Source organism: Podarcis liolepis (assembly GCF_965112155.1).
Source record: "Podarcis liolepis genome assembly, chromosome: 2".
In the NCBI taxonomy this organism is placed as follows: Eukaryota; Metazoa; Chordata; class Lepidosauria; order Squamata; family Lacertidae; genus Podarcis; species Podarcis liolepis.
In genome coordinates, this window is record NC_139555.1 from 8,286,643 (window position 1) to 8,302,635 (window position 15,993).

General features: G+C 52.7%; 2 protein-coding genes across 2 annotated transcripts in view; one reads left to right on the forward strand and one right to left on the reverse strand.

Annotated features, from left to right (window-relative positions):
• Positions 1-10,727, reverse strand: part of MARCHF9 (membrane associated ring-CH-type finger 9) — a gene marked incomplete at its 5' end in the record, with an annotated part of 49,025 nt that extends 38,298 nt beyond the window's left edge. Inside the window, one exon of the mRNA XM_083485213.1 lies at positions 10,338-10,727. Coding sequence (XP_083341339.1) covers positions 10,338-10,727 — 390 coding nt within the window. The remainder of the gene's footprint in view (positions 1-10,337) is intronic.
• Positions 10,728-11,104: 377 nt separating this feature from the next.
• Positions 11,105-13,706, forward strand: LOC310698215 (uncharacterized protein; the record flags this gene model as incomplete). The annotated part of the gene is made up of 2 exons (XM_083485175.1): positions 11,105-12,075; positions 13,274-13,706. 2 exons carry the CDS (start codon positions 11,105-11,107, stop codon positions 13,401-13,403), a joined length of 1,101 nt encoding a protein of 366 aa, XP_083341301.1. The 3' UTR covers positions 13,404-13,706.
• Between the last annotated feature and the right edge of the window lie 2,287 nt (positions 13,707-15,993).

The following is a 15,993-nucleotide window of genomic DNA, read 5'->3' on the forward strand; positions in this document are numbered from 1 at the left end:
AGCGACACTTTCCTATTTCAGGCTGCTGTCCTGAGCCAATCACAGTCAATTCGATAGTTCAGGGCAGGCCTTTCAACCTTTAATTTATCCTCATTGTTAAGCGGAGTGCTTTTTCATACATTATGCAGAGGGAAACCTAGGTCGGTCACTGAGTGTGCACTCAGCAGGGAGCCTGCAGCCCATCGCACGTCCGACTAGCATGCCTCCACAACATACATGTTTGCAAAACACCTGCTTGTTGCAGTTGCATGCATATGTACACAAACATGCATCTAAACAATGCAAGATGTCATTGCTTGTTGCAGCTGCATGCATACGTATGCAGCTGCAACAAGCAGGTGTTTTGCAAACATGTATATTGTGGAGGCATGCTAGTTGCAGCTGCATGCATACATACACAAACATGCATCTAAACAATGCAAACTAAGGCCCGGGGGCTGGATCCGGCCCAATCACCTTCTAAATCCGGTCCATGGACGGTCCAGGAATCAGCATGTTTTTACATGAGTAGAATGTGTGCTTTTATTTAAAATGCATCTCTGGGTTATTTGTAGGGCATAGGAATTTGTCCATTATTTTTTTCTTCCAAAATATAGTCCGCCCCCCCCCAAGGTCTGAGGGACAGTGGACCGGCCCCCTGCTGAAAAAGTCTGCTGACCCCTGCAGTATGTGAAGCGGCCCCAGTAGGCACCACCCTAAGGCATGGAGAGGCAAGACTGAATGCCATTAAGGGCCAAACTAGATCTCACATGTGTTAGCCCTGGCATGGATGGTGCGCTTAAAATAAAGAGCTGGTACAGGGCTTGTGCGGAGGAGACAAGCCAAACTGGAGGCCCCCACACCTGCTTTTTTGCAATGGGATGAAAGCCCCCCAATAGTAACAAGTGTCTAGTCTGAAGCCTGTTATGCTATGCATGCTTATTGGGGTGGGAACCCAACTGAATACAGTGGGGCTTACTAGAGAGTAAAAAGAGATACAGGATGAGCCAACAGTGTGACGCGGCAGCTAAAAAAGCCAATGCAATTCTGGGCTGCATCAATAGGAGTATAGCATCTAGATCAAGGGAAGTAATAGTGCCACTGTATTCTGCTCTGGTCAGACCTCACCTGGAGTACTGTGTCCAGTTCTGGGCACCACAATTCAAGAAGGACACTGACAAACTGGAACGTGTCCAGAGGAGGGCAACCAAAATGGTCAAAGGCCTGGAAACGATGCCTTAGGAGGAACGGCTAAGGGAGCTGGGCATGTTTAGCCTGGAGAAGAGGAGGTTAAGGGGTGATATGATAGCCATGTTCAAATATATAAAAGGATGTCACATAGAGGAGGGAGAAAGGTTGTTTTCTGCTGCTCCAGAGAAGCGGACACGGAGCAATGGATCCAAACTACAAGAAAGAAGATTCCACCTAAAAATTAGGAAGAACTTCCTGACAGTAAGAGCTGTTCGACAGTGGAATTTGCTGCCAAGGAGTGTGGTGGAGTCTCCTACTTTGGAGGTCTTTAAGCAGAGGCTTGACAACCATATGTCAGGAGTGCTCTGATGGTGTTTCCTGCTTGGCAGGGGGTTGGACTCGATGGCCCTTGTGGCCTCTTCCAACTCTATGATTCTATGATTCTATTCTATGATTCTATGAGGCTGTAAGGGAGGCAGAGCAGATGCTAGTGTGTCACGTGCCAACAGGGAAGTTCTCCTGCACAAGCTCCACTGAAACAAAGGGAACTGCACAAGGGTGCTAACTGGGTTCCACCTCAAGTTAATTATTGGAGGGCGCAGTGCCACCTGGTTCTTGTCTACAGTCACCAAAATGTCTTCAGCTGACTGTCAGGGAACTGCCATCAGAGCATCAGGTGGTGGAGGGACTCAGGCAGGATGAAAGAGACTCAACTGCTGAAGCAGGGACCAGCAGGGGGAGGAGTGGGTCTCTGAGGGAATGCGAGCAGGAGGGAGGGCTCAGGGAGGCTTCCAGCGAGAACAGTGGGGAGGTATCGGAGTCTCCCATAGGGAGACCCACACCTCGCAGGAAACTGTCACGCCGTGAGTCCAGGAGACGCGTTTCCGTTAAGGAACTTCTTTGCTGGAAACGCTTCCGCAGACAGCCACTGTCGGACTCTACTAGTGACTAGAGCAGACATGTCTGAGGAGCTCCGTCACACACGGAGGTTTGTGGGGTCGCACAAACTCTGAGGGAGCACGTTTTCACGCACAAGCAGCTAATCAAACCCTCACAGCAGTCCGACAGTCTTTGTACGCTGCCTGTGCAAGAGAAGGCATCATGAGCGAACCAACCGGAACCGGAGGAGCAGGGGCTGGAGCTGGTCCAAGCTTGGAAGATAGATACCGAGCGTTGGAGGTTCAACTGGCCCTGCAGACGGCGAGGTTGGAGGAGAGAAGGGCTCAGGATGCAGACAAGAAGGGGAGAGCCACGCAATTCCCCAGAAAGGTACCAGGATTGGTGCAGAAATTTGGGGGGGACCCCAAGGACTACCATGCTTTTAGGACAGAGATGCAATATGCCCTTAATGTGCAGTTCGATGAGTTCCCTGATGAGGAATCGCGAGTTGCTTTTGTAATTGGGCATCTTGAGAAAGGGGCTAGAGACTGGGTTCGACCCCTAATGGCAACGCACAATGACATACTAAAGGACACAATGAAGTTCTTTCGTGCAATGGATATCATGTTTTCCAGCGATATTGAGGAAGGGGTGGTGCGCAGACAGCTAATGGCTTGTAAGCAGGGAAGTCGATTTGTCCGTGAATATTGGACTGAGTTTACCATGCTGATTCACAGACTGAGTTGGGATTTATCGGCGGCACCCGTTCAAATGCTATTTGAAGAAGGTCTTTCTTCGGGGGTGAAAGACGAGCTGGCACGGAGCCCCAGGGCGGAGTCTATGGATCAGCTGACCAAATCTGCGCTGACCATAGGAGCGCGGCAGGAGGCAAGAGCCTTGGAGAGGCGGGAAGGGAGAGGGGAACGTTGGAAGGAGTTCCGCATTCCAGACATTCCTGAGCCAGCTTTCCCGCCGGCAGAGCCGATGGAAATCGGAACAGCGCGCGCGCGCGCATTTTCAAAAACCAGCGAGGGAGCTAAGAAGGAGGGAAAGGGCCCCCGGAAATGCTATCTCTGCCAACAGCCAGGCCACTTTGCCAGAGTCTGCCCCCAGAGGAAGGAATGGCAAGGGAGGGTGGGAGCTGTTGAGGGGGGAGAAGAAGGGGGAGCGGAGCAGGTAAAAGCCAACGCCTGGTTGCCACAATTGGGGCACTGCAGCCAGGCCAAAGAGCAGTGAAAGTGCCCGTGCCAGAAGCTCCTCGACCTGCTCTAGTGATTGAAGTGTCGCTAGAGCTGCAGAATGGGCACCCCCTAAAAATAAAGGCGCTATTGGACTCAGGCAGCTCCTGCAATTTTATGAGCAAGGAGTTTGCTGCTGAACACCAGATACAGACCATCCCTTTAAGCAACCCCCTGCAGGTGACCACGATTGATGGCAGGGAGTTGTTGGGAGGAGGAGTCCGCTTGCAGACTGTCCCAATGATAATGAGGGTGGCAAGGCACACAGAACTGATAGCGTTTAATGTGGCCACCCTGGGAGGCGCTCCCATTATTTTGGGAATGAGCTGGCTAGCTCTACATGATCCGCTGGTTGGCTGGCATCAAAGAGTGGTGTCCTTTGGTTCAGCACATTGCCTAGAACACTGCAAAGGGGAGAAGGGTTCAGCAGGGGCCCAAGCCACCCTAGCAGGGACTGAAGTAATGGGGAAGGTGAAGGTACCACCACAGTATGCAGATCTCAGCGACGTGTTCAGCGAGAAGGAAGCTGACCAACTACCACCTCATAGACCCTTTGATTGTCAGATCAATTTACTCCCAGGAGCACAGCTTCCCGTGGGCAAGTTGTATGCCATGTCAGACAGGGAAATGCAGGAGTTGCGAGGGTTCATTGACAAGAACCTGAAGAGAGGCTTCATCAGAGAGTCCAAAGCAGCAGGGGGGAGCCCAGTGTTCTTTGTGGACAAAAAAAATGCGGACAAGCCGAGACTTGTATGTGATTTTAGGCGGCTGAATGCAGTGACTGAACCGGTGGCGTTCCCTATGCCCAGAATTGATGATATTTTGACCAGGGTGAGGAAGGGAAAGATTTTCACAAAGCTGGATCTAAGGGGGGCGTACAACCTGATACGCATAAGGAAAGGGGATGAATGGAAAACCACCATGTTTACCCCTTTGGGGGCGTTTGAATACCTCGTTATGCCATTTGGATTACAAGCAGGCTCCGCGTGTTTTCAATCTTTTATGAACCACGTGCTGGGCCCTTTGCTCTACAAGAATTGCGTTGCCTTTCTAGATGATGTGTTGGTGTATTCTGAGAATGAGGAGCAACATGTGAGAGACGTCAGAGAAGTGTTGAGCAGACTGCAAGCCAACAGGCTGTGGGTCAAACTGGAGAAGTGTCGGTTCCATACCAAGGAGGTGGAATTCCTGGGGTACCGCCTGTCAGACAAGGGATTGGCCATGGATCCCGGCAAGGTACAGGCAGTGCTGGAATGGAAAACACCCAAAACCAAGAAGGATGTGCAGAGGTTCCTAGGGTTTGGAAACTTTTATCGTAAGTTCATCCGCAACTTCGCCCATCTGACGGCGCCCATCACTGACTGTCTCAGCAGTAAAAAGAAGTTTGTATGGACGGCGGAGGCGGAGCGAGCGTTTGAGGAACTGAAAAGGGCCTTCGCCTCTGAAGAACAACTTCTGCATGTGGATTTACGAAAGAAGCTAAGGGTTGAAACAGACGCATCTGACAGAGCCATAGGGGCGGTGCTTCTTCTGCAGCCGGGGAAGGAGGAGTCAGAGTGGCGTCCGTGTGCCTTCTTCTCGCGGAAGCTGAACAAATCCGAGAGGAACTACACGGTGTACGACCGAGAACTGCTTGCTATTCATGAGGCGTTCCGGAGATGGAGGCATCTGCTAGTTGGTGCACAACATAAAGTGCAAGTGTGCACGGACCATAAAAATCTAGAGTACTGGAGAACGGCGCGAGTGCTCAACCAAAGGCAGTTGAGATGGGCCCAAGAGTTCTCCAAATTTAACTTTGAGATTTGTTATGTGCCAGGCCCAGAGAATGTTAGGGCGGACGCTCTCTCACGCAAACCTGAATATTTGGAGGGGGAGGGAGCACCCGAAGAAACCCATATCATTCCAGAGGACCGCTGGGTGTGTGGGGCGACTTTGGTGGGGCAAAGGGAATTGGTAGAGGGTACGGTGCAGGATGCATACGCCCAGGGGAAACTCAGGGATCTCAGAGGGGGTGAGGGGGGCCCTGGAGGGGAGGTGGATGTCAGGGAACTGCCATCAGAGCATCAGGTGGTGGAGGGACTCAGGCAGGATGAAAGAGACTCAACTGCTGAAGCAGGGACCAGCAGGGGGAGGAGTGGGTCTCTGAGGGAATGCGAGCAGGAGGGAGGGCTCAGGGAGGCTTCCAGCGAGAACAGTGGGGAGGTATCGGAGTCTCCCATAGGGAGACCCACACCTCGCAGGAAACTGTCACGCCGTGAGTCCAGGAGACGCGTTTCCGTTAAGGAACTTCTTTGCTGGAAACGCTTCCGCAGACAGCCACTGTCGGACTCTACTAGTGACTAGAGCAGACATGTCTGAGGAGCTCCGTCACACACGGAGGTTTGTGGGGTCGCACAAACTCTGAGGGAGCACGTTTTCACGCACAAGCAGCTAATCAAACCCTCACACTGACCATGTATTAATTCATTACTTTGAAAGGGCTGAGACTTGGCACTACTAACAGGTCCCAGGGGCTAAATGCCAGCGAATCCTGGCTCAAATTAAGCCGCAGAGACATCATCCAGGTCATGGCAGGCCAAGAGCAAAAGAAAACGGAACTCACATCATTTACAATAAGTGCACATTCATGCTAATAAATGGCCACATGGAGGTGTGATTATATGGATACAGAACAAAAGCCAATTGACTGTATATGTGCATATACTCATAGACATTCTCCACATCTAGACTCTTCTTCCACCCCCAAATCAGGCCCATATTTACTAATGCACTAAGTGTGAAATATGCACACATATATATATATTTGGAAATGTGAATTCAACTACACACACAGCTATCAATGCAGGAAGTGAGCACAGATAAACACAGGAGATTCTTCCACATACACAGATGTGGAAATCTTCAAGTACCGTATTTTTTGCTCTATAAGACTCACTTTTTCCCTCCTAAAAAGTAAGGGGAAATGTGTGTGCGTCTTATGGAGCAAATGCAGGCTGCGCAGCTATCCCAGAAGCCAGAACAGCAAGAGGGATTGCTGCTTTCGCTGCACAGCGATCCCTCTTGTTGTTCTGGCTTCTGAGATTCAGAATTTTTTTTTTCTTGTTTTCTTCCTCCAAAAACTAGGTGCGTCTTATGGTCTGGTGCGTGTTATAGAGCGAAAAATACGGTATTTTCCAAATCTGAATGTACAGACAAAGGGAAATGTATAATTATTATTCCTGCCCTTCAAATTAGAACAGACATGTGTACAGCCACAGAAACATAAAACCAACAGGCACACTAGCACAGACACCTGGGTTTCCTTCGTTCACAATCATTCAGTATAATGATGGAAGCAAACAAAGTGTCTATCCTTAGCACAACAGACTCCTTTCTTCAAAGGTATGCAAGATGGGGGATCTGAAAATGGATTTTCTGCATGGGCTACTGACACTCCCAACTTATCCCTGTGCCTTCATCTCAGCTGAGAATTATAAACAACCCATCCACGGAAGGTTCAGCTGCCTCTCTCCAGCTCACACCACCAAACTCTTCGCCTACGGGGCTTCATCTTCCTCTCTTGTACACAAACACACACACATGCCACTTAACACAGATGAGAAACTCCTTGACACACTTCAACTTTCCTATTTTTGAGGGGGCTATGCTAAGTGGATGAGCACAAGCTTTGCTCCAGGTCATCTCCACTGAAAATGATCAGGTAGCAAGGGACAGGTAAGACTCCTACCTGAGATCCTGGGCAGCCACTGCCAGTCTGAGGAGACAGCACTGGGTGAAGATGAACCAACAGCCTCATCTAGTCTTAAAGGTACAGGTAAAGGGACCCCTGACCATTAGGTCCAGTCATGACCGACTCAGGGGTTGCGACGCTCATCTCGCTTTATTGGCCGAGGGAGCCGGCGTACAGCTTCCGGGTCATGTGGCCAGCATGCTTAAGCCGCTTCTGGTGAACCAGAGCAGCGCACGGAAATGCCGTTTACCTTCCCGCCGGAGCGGTACCTATTTATCTACTTGCACTTTGACGTGCTTTCGAACTGCTAGGTTGGCAGGAGCTGGGACCGAGCAACGGGAGCTCACCCTGTCGTGGGGATTCGAACCGCTGACCTTCTGATCAGCAAGTCCTAGGCTCTGTGGTTTAACCCACAGCGCCACCTGCGTCCCACTAGTCTTACGTGCACATAAATCAACTCTTTCAAAGTGATTCGGAGCTATAATAGCAATCACAAGCATGGAAACAGAGTGCTGGTCATTCCAGGTTAACTTTTTAAAAGGTGCAATTCTATTGGGCTCCGCAAGCTTTTTAAACCATTCCTAAAAGTGACCAACTTCCCCCAGTATAACCTTCAATGTTGCCACTGGTATGGTGTTTTCCTCCAGGGCCCTTCACAAACATGACACTTCCCCCAACATGACTGTTCTCTCCTTACTGTGCGCAAAGCTGCTCACCTCTGCCCCCCCCCCACCTTGCCAAAAATGGCTTTCACCTGCAAGCTCTGGCATCAAGAGCTTGAGACAAGACTCCCCAGACCAAACTTCTCCAAGTGCAGCAGTGCGAGCACATTCTGAATCCACCCTTCCTCGTCCTAGACAACCCGCATGGGGGAATTGTCAATATTAAATACTGTGGCTGCCTGATCTCTGAGAACATGATTAATTACGGGTTCTACCACACACACACAAAATTAATCTTCACTCCAGTTTCTGTCTGTATTTAAACGAGTTCCCATGAGGGAAGGATGAAGCAGCCCAGAGTAAGGATAGGGCCCTGCCTCACACATCTTCCAGCATCCCCAAGGATTTCAAAGGTAAACAATGGCCACCTTCCTTTTATCCTCCAGAAAATGCTACAAGCTATGTCAACTTCCTACATTCTAGCTCCTCTTAACTAGGGCATTGAGACCCTTAGGAAGATGCTCCCATTGTCTACAGTACGGTTTCTCATGCACAACAGCGGGGGGGGGGGGGAGGGAGAGAAAGACACAGAGACGCACACACAGTCAGTCCCCCTTTGCAAACTGGTGCTCTCCTCCTCTGTGTGCGTTTCAAAAGCTTCAGCCCAGGCCGCTGGTGTGACCACTGCTGAAATGTCTGAAATAGAAAACACCTCTTTGCTGCAAGAGGTGGCAACAGAGATCAATGGGAGGCATGTCTCCGAGCCAACCAGACTATTCCTGGAGGTGTGGTCTTCTTCCCAGGTTCAGCTTTTAAACACCCCTGCCGCTTGCTGTCTGCCGGAATCCCAAAATTCTCCATCATACACTGTTCCAGCAGCTAATTACAGTCTTCTTGTCTTCTTGAAACAGCTCTCTCCCCCCCCCCCGCCCCAGCCACCCCTCCGCCTTTGCACTATTCAAAGAAGAAGCCTCCTTCTTTGTCTTACAGCGTAGAAAACCATCTCTCTGCGCTCCTTAAGGCAGCTGTTTTGGGGGAGGAGGGAGGAGAAATTCCTGGAGATAAGAAAACAGGGCGCATTGTCCATGCAAGTAAAAGGGATTTGTGTTGCGATCCTCTGCATGTTTACTCCAAATCTCACTATGTATGCTCAGTGGGCATTACTCCTTGGTAAGCGTGCTAAGGATGGCAGCTTCCAGCTCTGATCCTCCCTGCTTAGAGAAATGCAATCTTTCCAAGCATCCCAAACACCACACACCTTTTGGTCCATGCAAGGAGGGGTCTTGTTTATAGTTTCAAAGCACTCTCCAGTCCTCAAATGCCAATGCAACCCATATCTACAGGTGACGCCCTCCCACAGACTGCTAGCTACCTATATGACCATGAGGACAGGCAGGCGATCATGTCTCAGCTCAAGCGAGCCCAGGTTCCGCATCCTATACATCAGGGTTTCCCAAAACTTTGGGTCTCCAGCTGTTCTTGGGACTACAATTCTCATCATCCTTGACCACTGGTCCTGCTAGCTGGGGATGATGGGAGTTGTAGTCCAACAGAAGCTGGAAATAGCAGTTTGGGAAACCTTGCTCTACATGTATGCTATTTCCCCATATACCCAGTACCCAAGAACCATAGTCACCTGGGCATACAACAAGCGAAGGGAAGCTGTGGTCCTCCAGATGTTGTTGCACTACAACTCCAATAATCTGGGGCTGATGGGAGCTGGACTCCATTAACATCTGGTCCCCCTTCCTGATGTACAACATTTCCTAAAAGGGTGTACAGTGGTACCTTGGGTTAAGAACTTAATTCGTTCTGGAGGTCCGTTTTTAACCTGAAACTGTTCTTAACCTGAGGTACCACTTTAGCCAATGGGGCCTTCCGCCCCCGCCGCGCGATTTCTGTTCTCATCCTGAAGCAAAGTTCTTAACCTGAGGTACTATTTCTGGGTTAGTGGAGTCTGCAACCTGAAGCGTCTGTAACCCGAGGTACCACTGTAATGCCACCAACTTGGCCAACGTTACTGTAGCATCACTACGTCTCTCCCATATGAACCTCACAGCACACACCCCAGTCTGTGCTCCTATATATCAAATCACCTGGCGTCCTGGAAGCTAAGTCACAAGTCAATGGTCTGGCCCAGCCACTGGCCAGACCATCCTCCTCCGTTGGGTCAGTGTCTCTCATACCCAGATCATCTGCAGCCTTGACAGCCACTTCATAAGTGAAGAACATGGTCCACACTTTGGGAACTTCGTTGATGAGGTGCCAACCAACACCCTTGACTCATCTTGGCCTTGTATAAGTGTGTGTGCGTGTTTTTCACCTGAGCCCAGATCGTCTGAAACCATGCCCCTGTTTTTAAAGGCCAGGTAAGCAATACAGGCCACACCTGAGGTGGGGAACCTGTGGCCTCTCTGATGCTGTTGGACTCAAGGGAGGATGGAAGTCCAGCAAAATCTGGCAGGCCACAGATTTTGCTCACCCTCCTCCCTAGTACCCAGATCCCCTGGCATCCCACCACCAGGTCAGTACCTGGGCACCCCCACCACTAGGCCATGGTGCCAGGGGCAGGGGGGTCTTCCCCATATCCGGCTGCACCCCACACTCAGCCCGCTGCAACCCCCCCACCAGTCCCCCCCCCACTTCTGCCCCACTGACCTGTTCAGGTCCCTGGAAGCAAATCCGGCACTGCGGGGTCCTCATGCCACTATCCAAGCTGCTGCTAAGCGACACCGAGTCCAAAGCTCCCCCTGCCCCGCCCGCCGCGGGCTGCTGGCCGGGCTGTTGCCCGGGGGGTTGGGGTCGGGGGTCCTTCTCCTCCAGGGCCAGGCTCCGCGGCCGGGTCTCGGCGCCTCCGCCGCCGTAGTATTCGGCCTCATCGTCCTGCCGGGCCGAGCAGTCGGCGAAGGGGGGCCAGCCGCAGCCGCTGCCGCCCAGCGCCCCGCGGCTTCCCCCGGCTCCCGGCTCGGGCTCCGGGCGGCCCCGCCGCATCAACACCAGCAGCTTCAGCTCGTTGAAGAACATGCGGATCCGGTACTTGAACATCATTTACCTCCCCCGGTGGCGGCGGCAGCAGCAGCAGCAACGACGACGGCGGCGGCAGCGTTTAGCTTTCTTGGGGGGCGGCAGGAGGGGGGCGGGGGGACGAGAAGGGTAAGGGGCCAAGGGCGCCTAGCTGTGCCCCTGCCCCGCATCGGGGGTCGGGGAAGAAGCGGAGGAGAGGAGCGGCAATGGGGAGCACCGGGGGCCGCAGAGGGGCGAGCGGGGGGCCAGCCTCGGGACCCACATCTCGGACACAAAAGGCGCCGGCGCTGGGAGAAAGGAAGGCTGCGCGTTTACAGGTGTGTGCAGGGTACCCGGGGTGACGGGGGCGCAGGCAAGGGAGCAGCCGGGGGCGAGGAGAAGAAAGGCCTTCCGGAGGGGGGATGGAGAGGGGGTTGATCCTGGGACGGGGGAGTCTATTGCTGGGGGTCTGGGGTGGGATAAGGGCAGGGGGTGAAGAGGGGTACGACGGGTGGGCCTGGCCAGAGGCGCAGGGGATGCGCTGGGGCGAAGGCGGAGGCGCAAAGGCGGCCGCGGTGGGCGAGAGGCGCGCTCCGCTCCCTCCCGGGGCGGGTCTGCCTCCCCTAGGACGCGGCGCGTTCCGTAGGTCCCTCTCGGACCCCTCTCGGACAGCCCGCGTCCGGATTCCCGGGGGCCATGGCTGGCAGCGCGAGAGGAAAGCTTTCCGGGCGTCCGGGGCCTGCGAGCGGCTCCGCAGAGGAGCGCGGAACGGGGGCCGGGTGGGTGGAGGCGGCCGAGGCTCCGGCAGCCAGCGCGCCGCGATCGCTCCTTCTCCTCTCGGCTCTCCCGCTGCTGCCGGGCGCGGACGAGGCGACTCTTACTCTCCGGGACGTGGAGCGCGCCTAGCCGCCGCCAGGCCCTTGTCCGCCGCCTCCTCCCCTCGGGGGGCCGGCTGGGCAGCTGCAATCGCAGGCGGCTCTTTTGTCTGCAGAGCTACGGGCATGTCCGCTCCCTCCTGCAGCCGCAGCCGCGCCAGCGGGCCTGGAGAAGCCGCATCCCGGCTCCGCTCGAGCCGATCTCCCGCAGGCAGGCAGGCGGGCGTTCGGCCCCAAGCTTCGCTCGCCTGGATCGGGTGTCGGCGTCGGCGCGGGGCGCGCGGCTCCGGTTCTGCGGCGGCCCCTGGCGAAGCCGCGGCTCTTTATACGGCCGCCCCCCGGCATGCAACAGGGCTTCGTCCCCGGGCGCCCCCCACCGCGCGGGGTTGCCAGCGGCCCCTACGCAGCCTCCTGCAGCCGCCCCCGAGGTCCGGGGGCTGGGGCGCGCGGCAGCCCGGATGGCAACGGTGGCAGCGGCAGCGGCGGCTCAAAGCTGGGGAATATGGCTTCTCCTTCCGGTACAGCATGTTAAATAAAACATTTCGGGAGGAGAGCGAGCGAGAGCGCGGAGCGGGTGGCTGGCTGGCTGGATGTCTGCGCGGGGAGGGGACTCCGGGGCTCAGAGGCGGGCCGGCGGCGGCCCCAAACCGAGGGGCTGGTGCGTAACCGCTGCGCCACCGACCTCGACCACGTGGAGGGGGGAGAAAAATGAGTCCCCGGGAAATGTGAAAAGTGCCCGGGCAGACATCCTCCTCCCCTTTCCCCCCATCCAGACACATCTGAGAGATTCCTAGATAGAGGCAGGGGAGGGGTTTCGGGGTGGGGGAGCGAAAGAAGCCATCTTATTTTTTGTTACATTTTTATTTTATTTTATTTTTTTTAAGAAAAGCGGCTTGCTATATCCATCTGGCTGATAAAATCACATCTCGAAATTCGACCGTTTGGAGAGATGGTTGGAATCCGCGGAAAACCCGCACTAGAAACCAGCAACGTACCTTTCCCTTCCCCAGGAGGAAGGAAGCTCGCAATATTTGCGCCCTGACCCAGTTTGCACCTTGGCCAATCCTGTGTGTAGGATTCCAGTTCTACTGAACTACCGGAATAGGAATTTGCCTCCACCTGCCAAAGCTCCATATATGCCTCACTGTGCATATGGAGCTCAGGGTGTGGTGTTTAAGAACAAAGGGACTTGAGATATCCATAATGACACAGATTTTTATTTGGGGTGGGGGTGGGGTGCCGAAAGAGAGGCATATGGCATCTCGTCCTCAGCCTCACCTGTATTACAATACACCTGCTTTAGAGCTGAAACATGAAGTTTGGCAAGCGTGTCAGATTCAAAATTTGACAAGGATCCTTCCCAAAGCAATGTCAGCATCCGTTACAAGGCTGAATTGCTCTCCCAATCACATGACAAAAAAACGAATGACAGCTGTCTTCTCTGTTAGAGTAGAGGTTTCGGTAATCCAGAGAAACCTGCTTTAAGTCAGGGGTGCAATTTAACTCAATAATTCTGGGCTCCCACAGATGACACCAGGCATGTACAATTATTGTTTCTCACAGGCCATCAAACACTTGACATTAAATACACAGCCCCCCAAAATGTATTCTTTTAAAAAACAGAGGAATTATGGAGCCTGCTGTAAATGGGGCTGGGTGTGTCTCTAAACCGATGGTTAATTTTCTAACTATTTCTATTGTTTTCTGTTTACCCAGGGGTAGCCAACATGTTGCCGTCCAGATGTTGCTGGCTTGCAGCTTCCTTCAGCTGCAGCCAGCATGGCCAGTGCCCAGGGATGGGGGAAATTGCAGTCCAAAACATATGGAGAGTCCTGTAAAAGGTTAAGTATCAAGACCCCAATATAGAAATAATGAGGTAGTTTAGGCCCAACTGAGCCCCCCTGCACCGAATTCCATGCCTGGTTTAAGTCCCATTGAAATGTGTTCCTTCTTATTTACCCAAAGCATTTATTCACCACTCTCAGGGCAGCTGTCAATGAGGCACGCTATTTGCAGCTAAGATTGCAATCCTAAACACACTAGGGCAACGTTCCACTGAACTCAGCAGGAATAGTTTGGGGTAAAGGAGTTTAGGATTGCAGTGTATGTCCCACCCATTTGAGTAGGACTTAACCAGAACAAACATTTCCTGCTACAGTGGTGCCCCGCAAGACGAATGCCTCGCAAGGCGAAAAACTCGCTAGACGAAAGGGTTTTTCGGTTTTTTGCGTTGCTTCGCTAGACGAATTTCCCTATGGGCTTGCTTCGCAAGACAGAAACGTCTTGCGAGTTCGTTCGCTTTTTTCTTAAAGCCGCTCGAAGAGGCGCAGTTGCGACGGACCGTGCTTTGCAAGACGAAAAACATCGCAAGACGAAAAGACTTGCGGAACGAATTTATTTCGTCTTGCGAGGCACCACTGTATTTTTGAGATCGCAGAAACTTGCTATTTACAACCCTGTCCTCAGTTCCACCGAGTTCCCAGATATAGTAGGTGTGTATAAAATCACCGCCTTAATTAAGTATTTTGGCTAAGCTTGAGTCTCGTAATGCAAATCTCAACACAGGCACATGGATTTAGAGCCGAGTCCAGGGAGAGCTCAGTGAGGGACCTGGGATATAGATACCTGCTATGTATTTATTATTACATTTCTGTCCCAGCTTTCCTCCATTCATGGCACTCCCTCATTGCAGTCCTGGGACATGGATGCTCACAAGTGGGGATGGGGAGACTCGGCGAGAATGGTGCTTTGCATGCATGTGTGCTTGTGTAAGCATTTAAAAATGTATTTTATTTATTACTAGCAGCCTTGCACCTGTCATTGCTTGGGAATTCTAAGAAACCAAAAAATCAGTGCACTTTGATAGTTCATTCTGCCATCTTGATTCAAAATGGTGTCCAATTGTATCCAAACAGAAATGGAAACCACCTCATTTCTTTCTGGAACCATCCTGACAAATTTGGTTACGGTATCTTAAGAGGTGCCCCAAATGCATAGGCAAACAAATTTCCAAAATATACCATAGATTACATTACATACAAGCAAACAAGTGGGCGAGGAGCCCGGCCAGCTGGTCCACCAGCCCTTGCTGTTGGGAATGGAGTATGGACAGACAAGACCAATGCAATGCGCTCTACGTGGGGCAACCTTTGAAGGTGACCCGGAAACTACAAGTAATCCAGAATGCGGCATCTAGACTGGTGACTGGGAGCGGTCGCAGAGACCACATAACATTGGTCCTGAAAGACCTACTTTGGCTCCCAGGACGTTTCTGAGCACAATTCAAAGTGTTGGTGTTGACCTTTAAAGCCCTAAATGGCCTTGGCCCAGTATACCTGAAGGAGCGTCTCCGCCCCCATCGTTCAGCTCGGACACCGAGGTCCAGCGCCGAGGGCCTTCTGGCGGTTCCCTCACTGTGAGAAGCAAGGCTACAGGGAACCAGGCAGAGGGCCTTCTTGGTAGTGACGCCTGCCCTGTGGAACGCCCTCCCATCAGATGTCCAAGAGATAAACAACTACCTGACATTCAGAAGACATCTGAAGGCAGCCCTGTTCAGGGAAGTTTTTAATGTGTGACATTTTAATGTATTTTTAATCTTTGTTGGAAGCCGCCAAGAGTGGCTGGGGAAACCCAGCTAGATGGGCGGAGTACAAATAATAAATTACTATTACTGGGGCGGCAGTAGCGGCTGCCCAGAGGACTCCCAATGAGAGGGGAGAAGAGGCTGAGGGAACACTCCACAAGGGAGGGTGTTTGAGAAAGGGCAAGGGGGGACCTGACTGGGCTCCTGAGCCCCACAGGGGAGCTGCAGAAAAAATGCAGTTGGTCAAGGGAGCCGTGGAGGGTTTGACAAGTAAATGGGAAAGGGCAGTGTGTGGCAGGGAGAGAGTGGAGAGTTAGGTAAAGTGGGCTAGGAAAAACTGCAGGTCTGGGGAGGGACTTGGAAGGAGGAGCAGAAGGTGGCAAATATAGAGGGGGCGGCTTTTCTAGGCATCATCACCAGCCTGGAGGGAGGCAGAGAGGTTGGTGTGGGAGGAGGCAGTTGATGGCAGATGAACCTGTTCAGCAACACCATGGAGTGAGGAAGGGAGTGATCCACAAATACAGACACGCATGACAAGGGTGGGTTGGGTGTGGAGGAGAATCATCGCCGTTACGGTGAGCATCTTCCTTGCCAGAGTGCTCTCAGTGTGCCTGCTTTACGGAGCAAGATGTTCCCAGGAAGGCTATGAAGAAGACCGTTCTCTTCCCCCAAGGATCTTACAGTCAAAAGTGTTGACAGCAGTGGAGAGAGGGAAGAGGGGGAAAGGGAACAAGGAAAGCCGAATGTGAACAAATGCAACAGCCCACACGGGCTTCCTTCGAGCCTGGGGTGGCAGTTAAGGGGTTAAGGCAAAGGCCTCTGCTAAAGGCAGGTTGTCAGAGGGGTTAGAAGG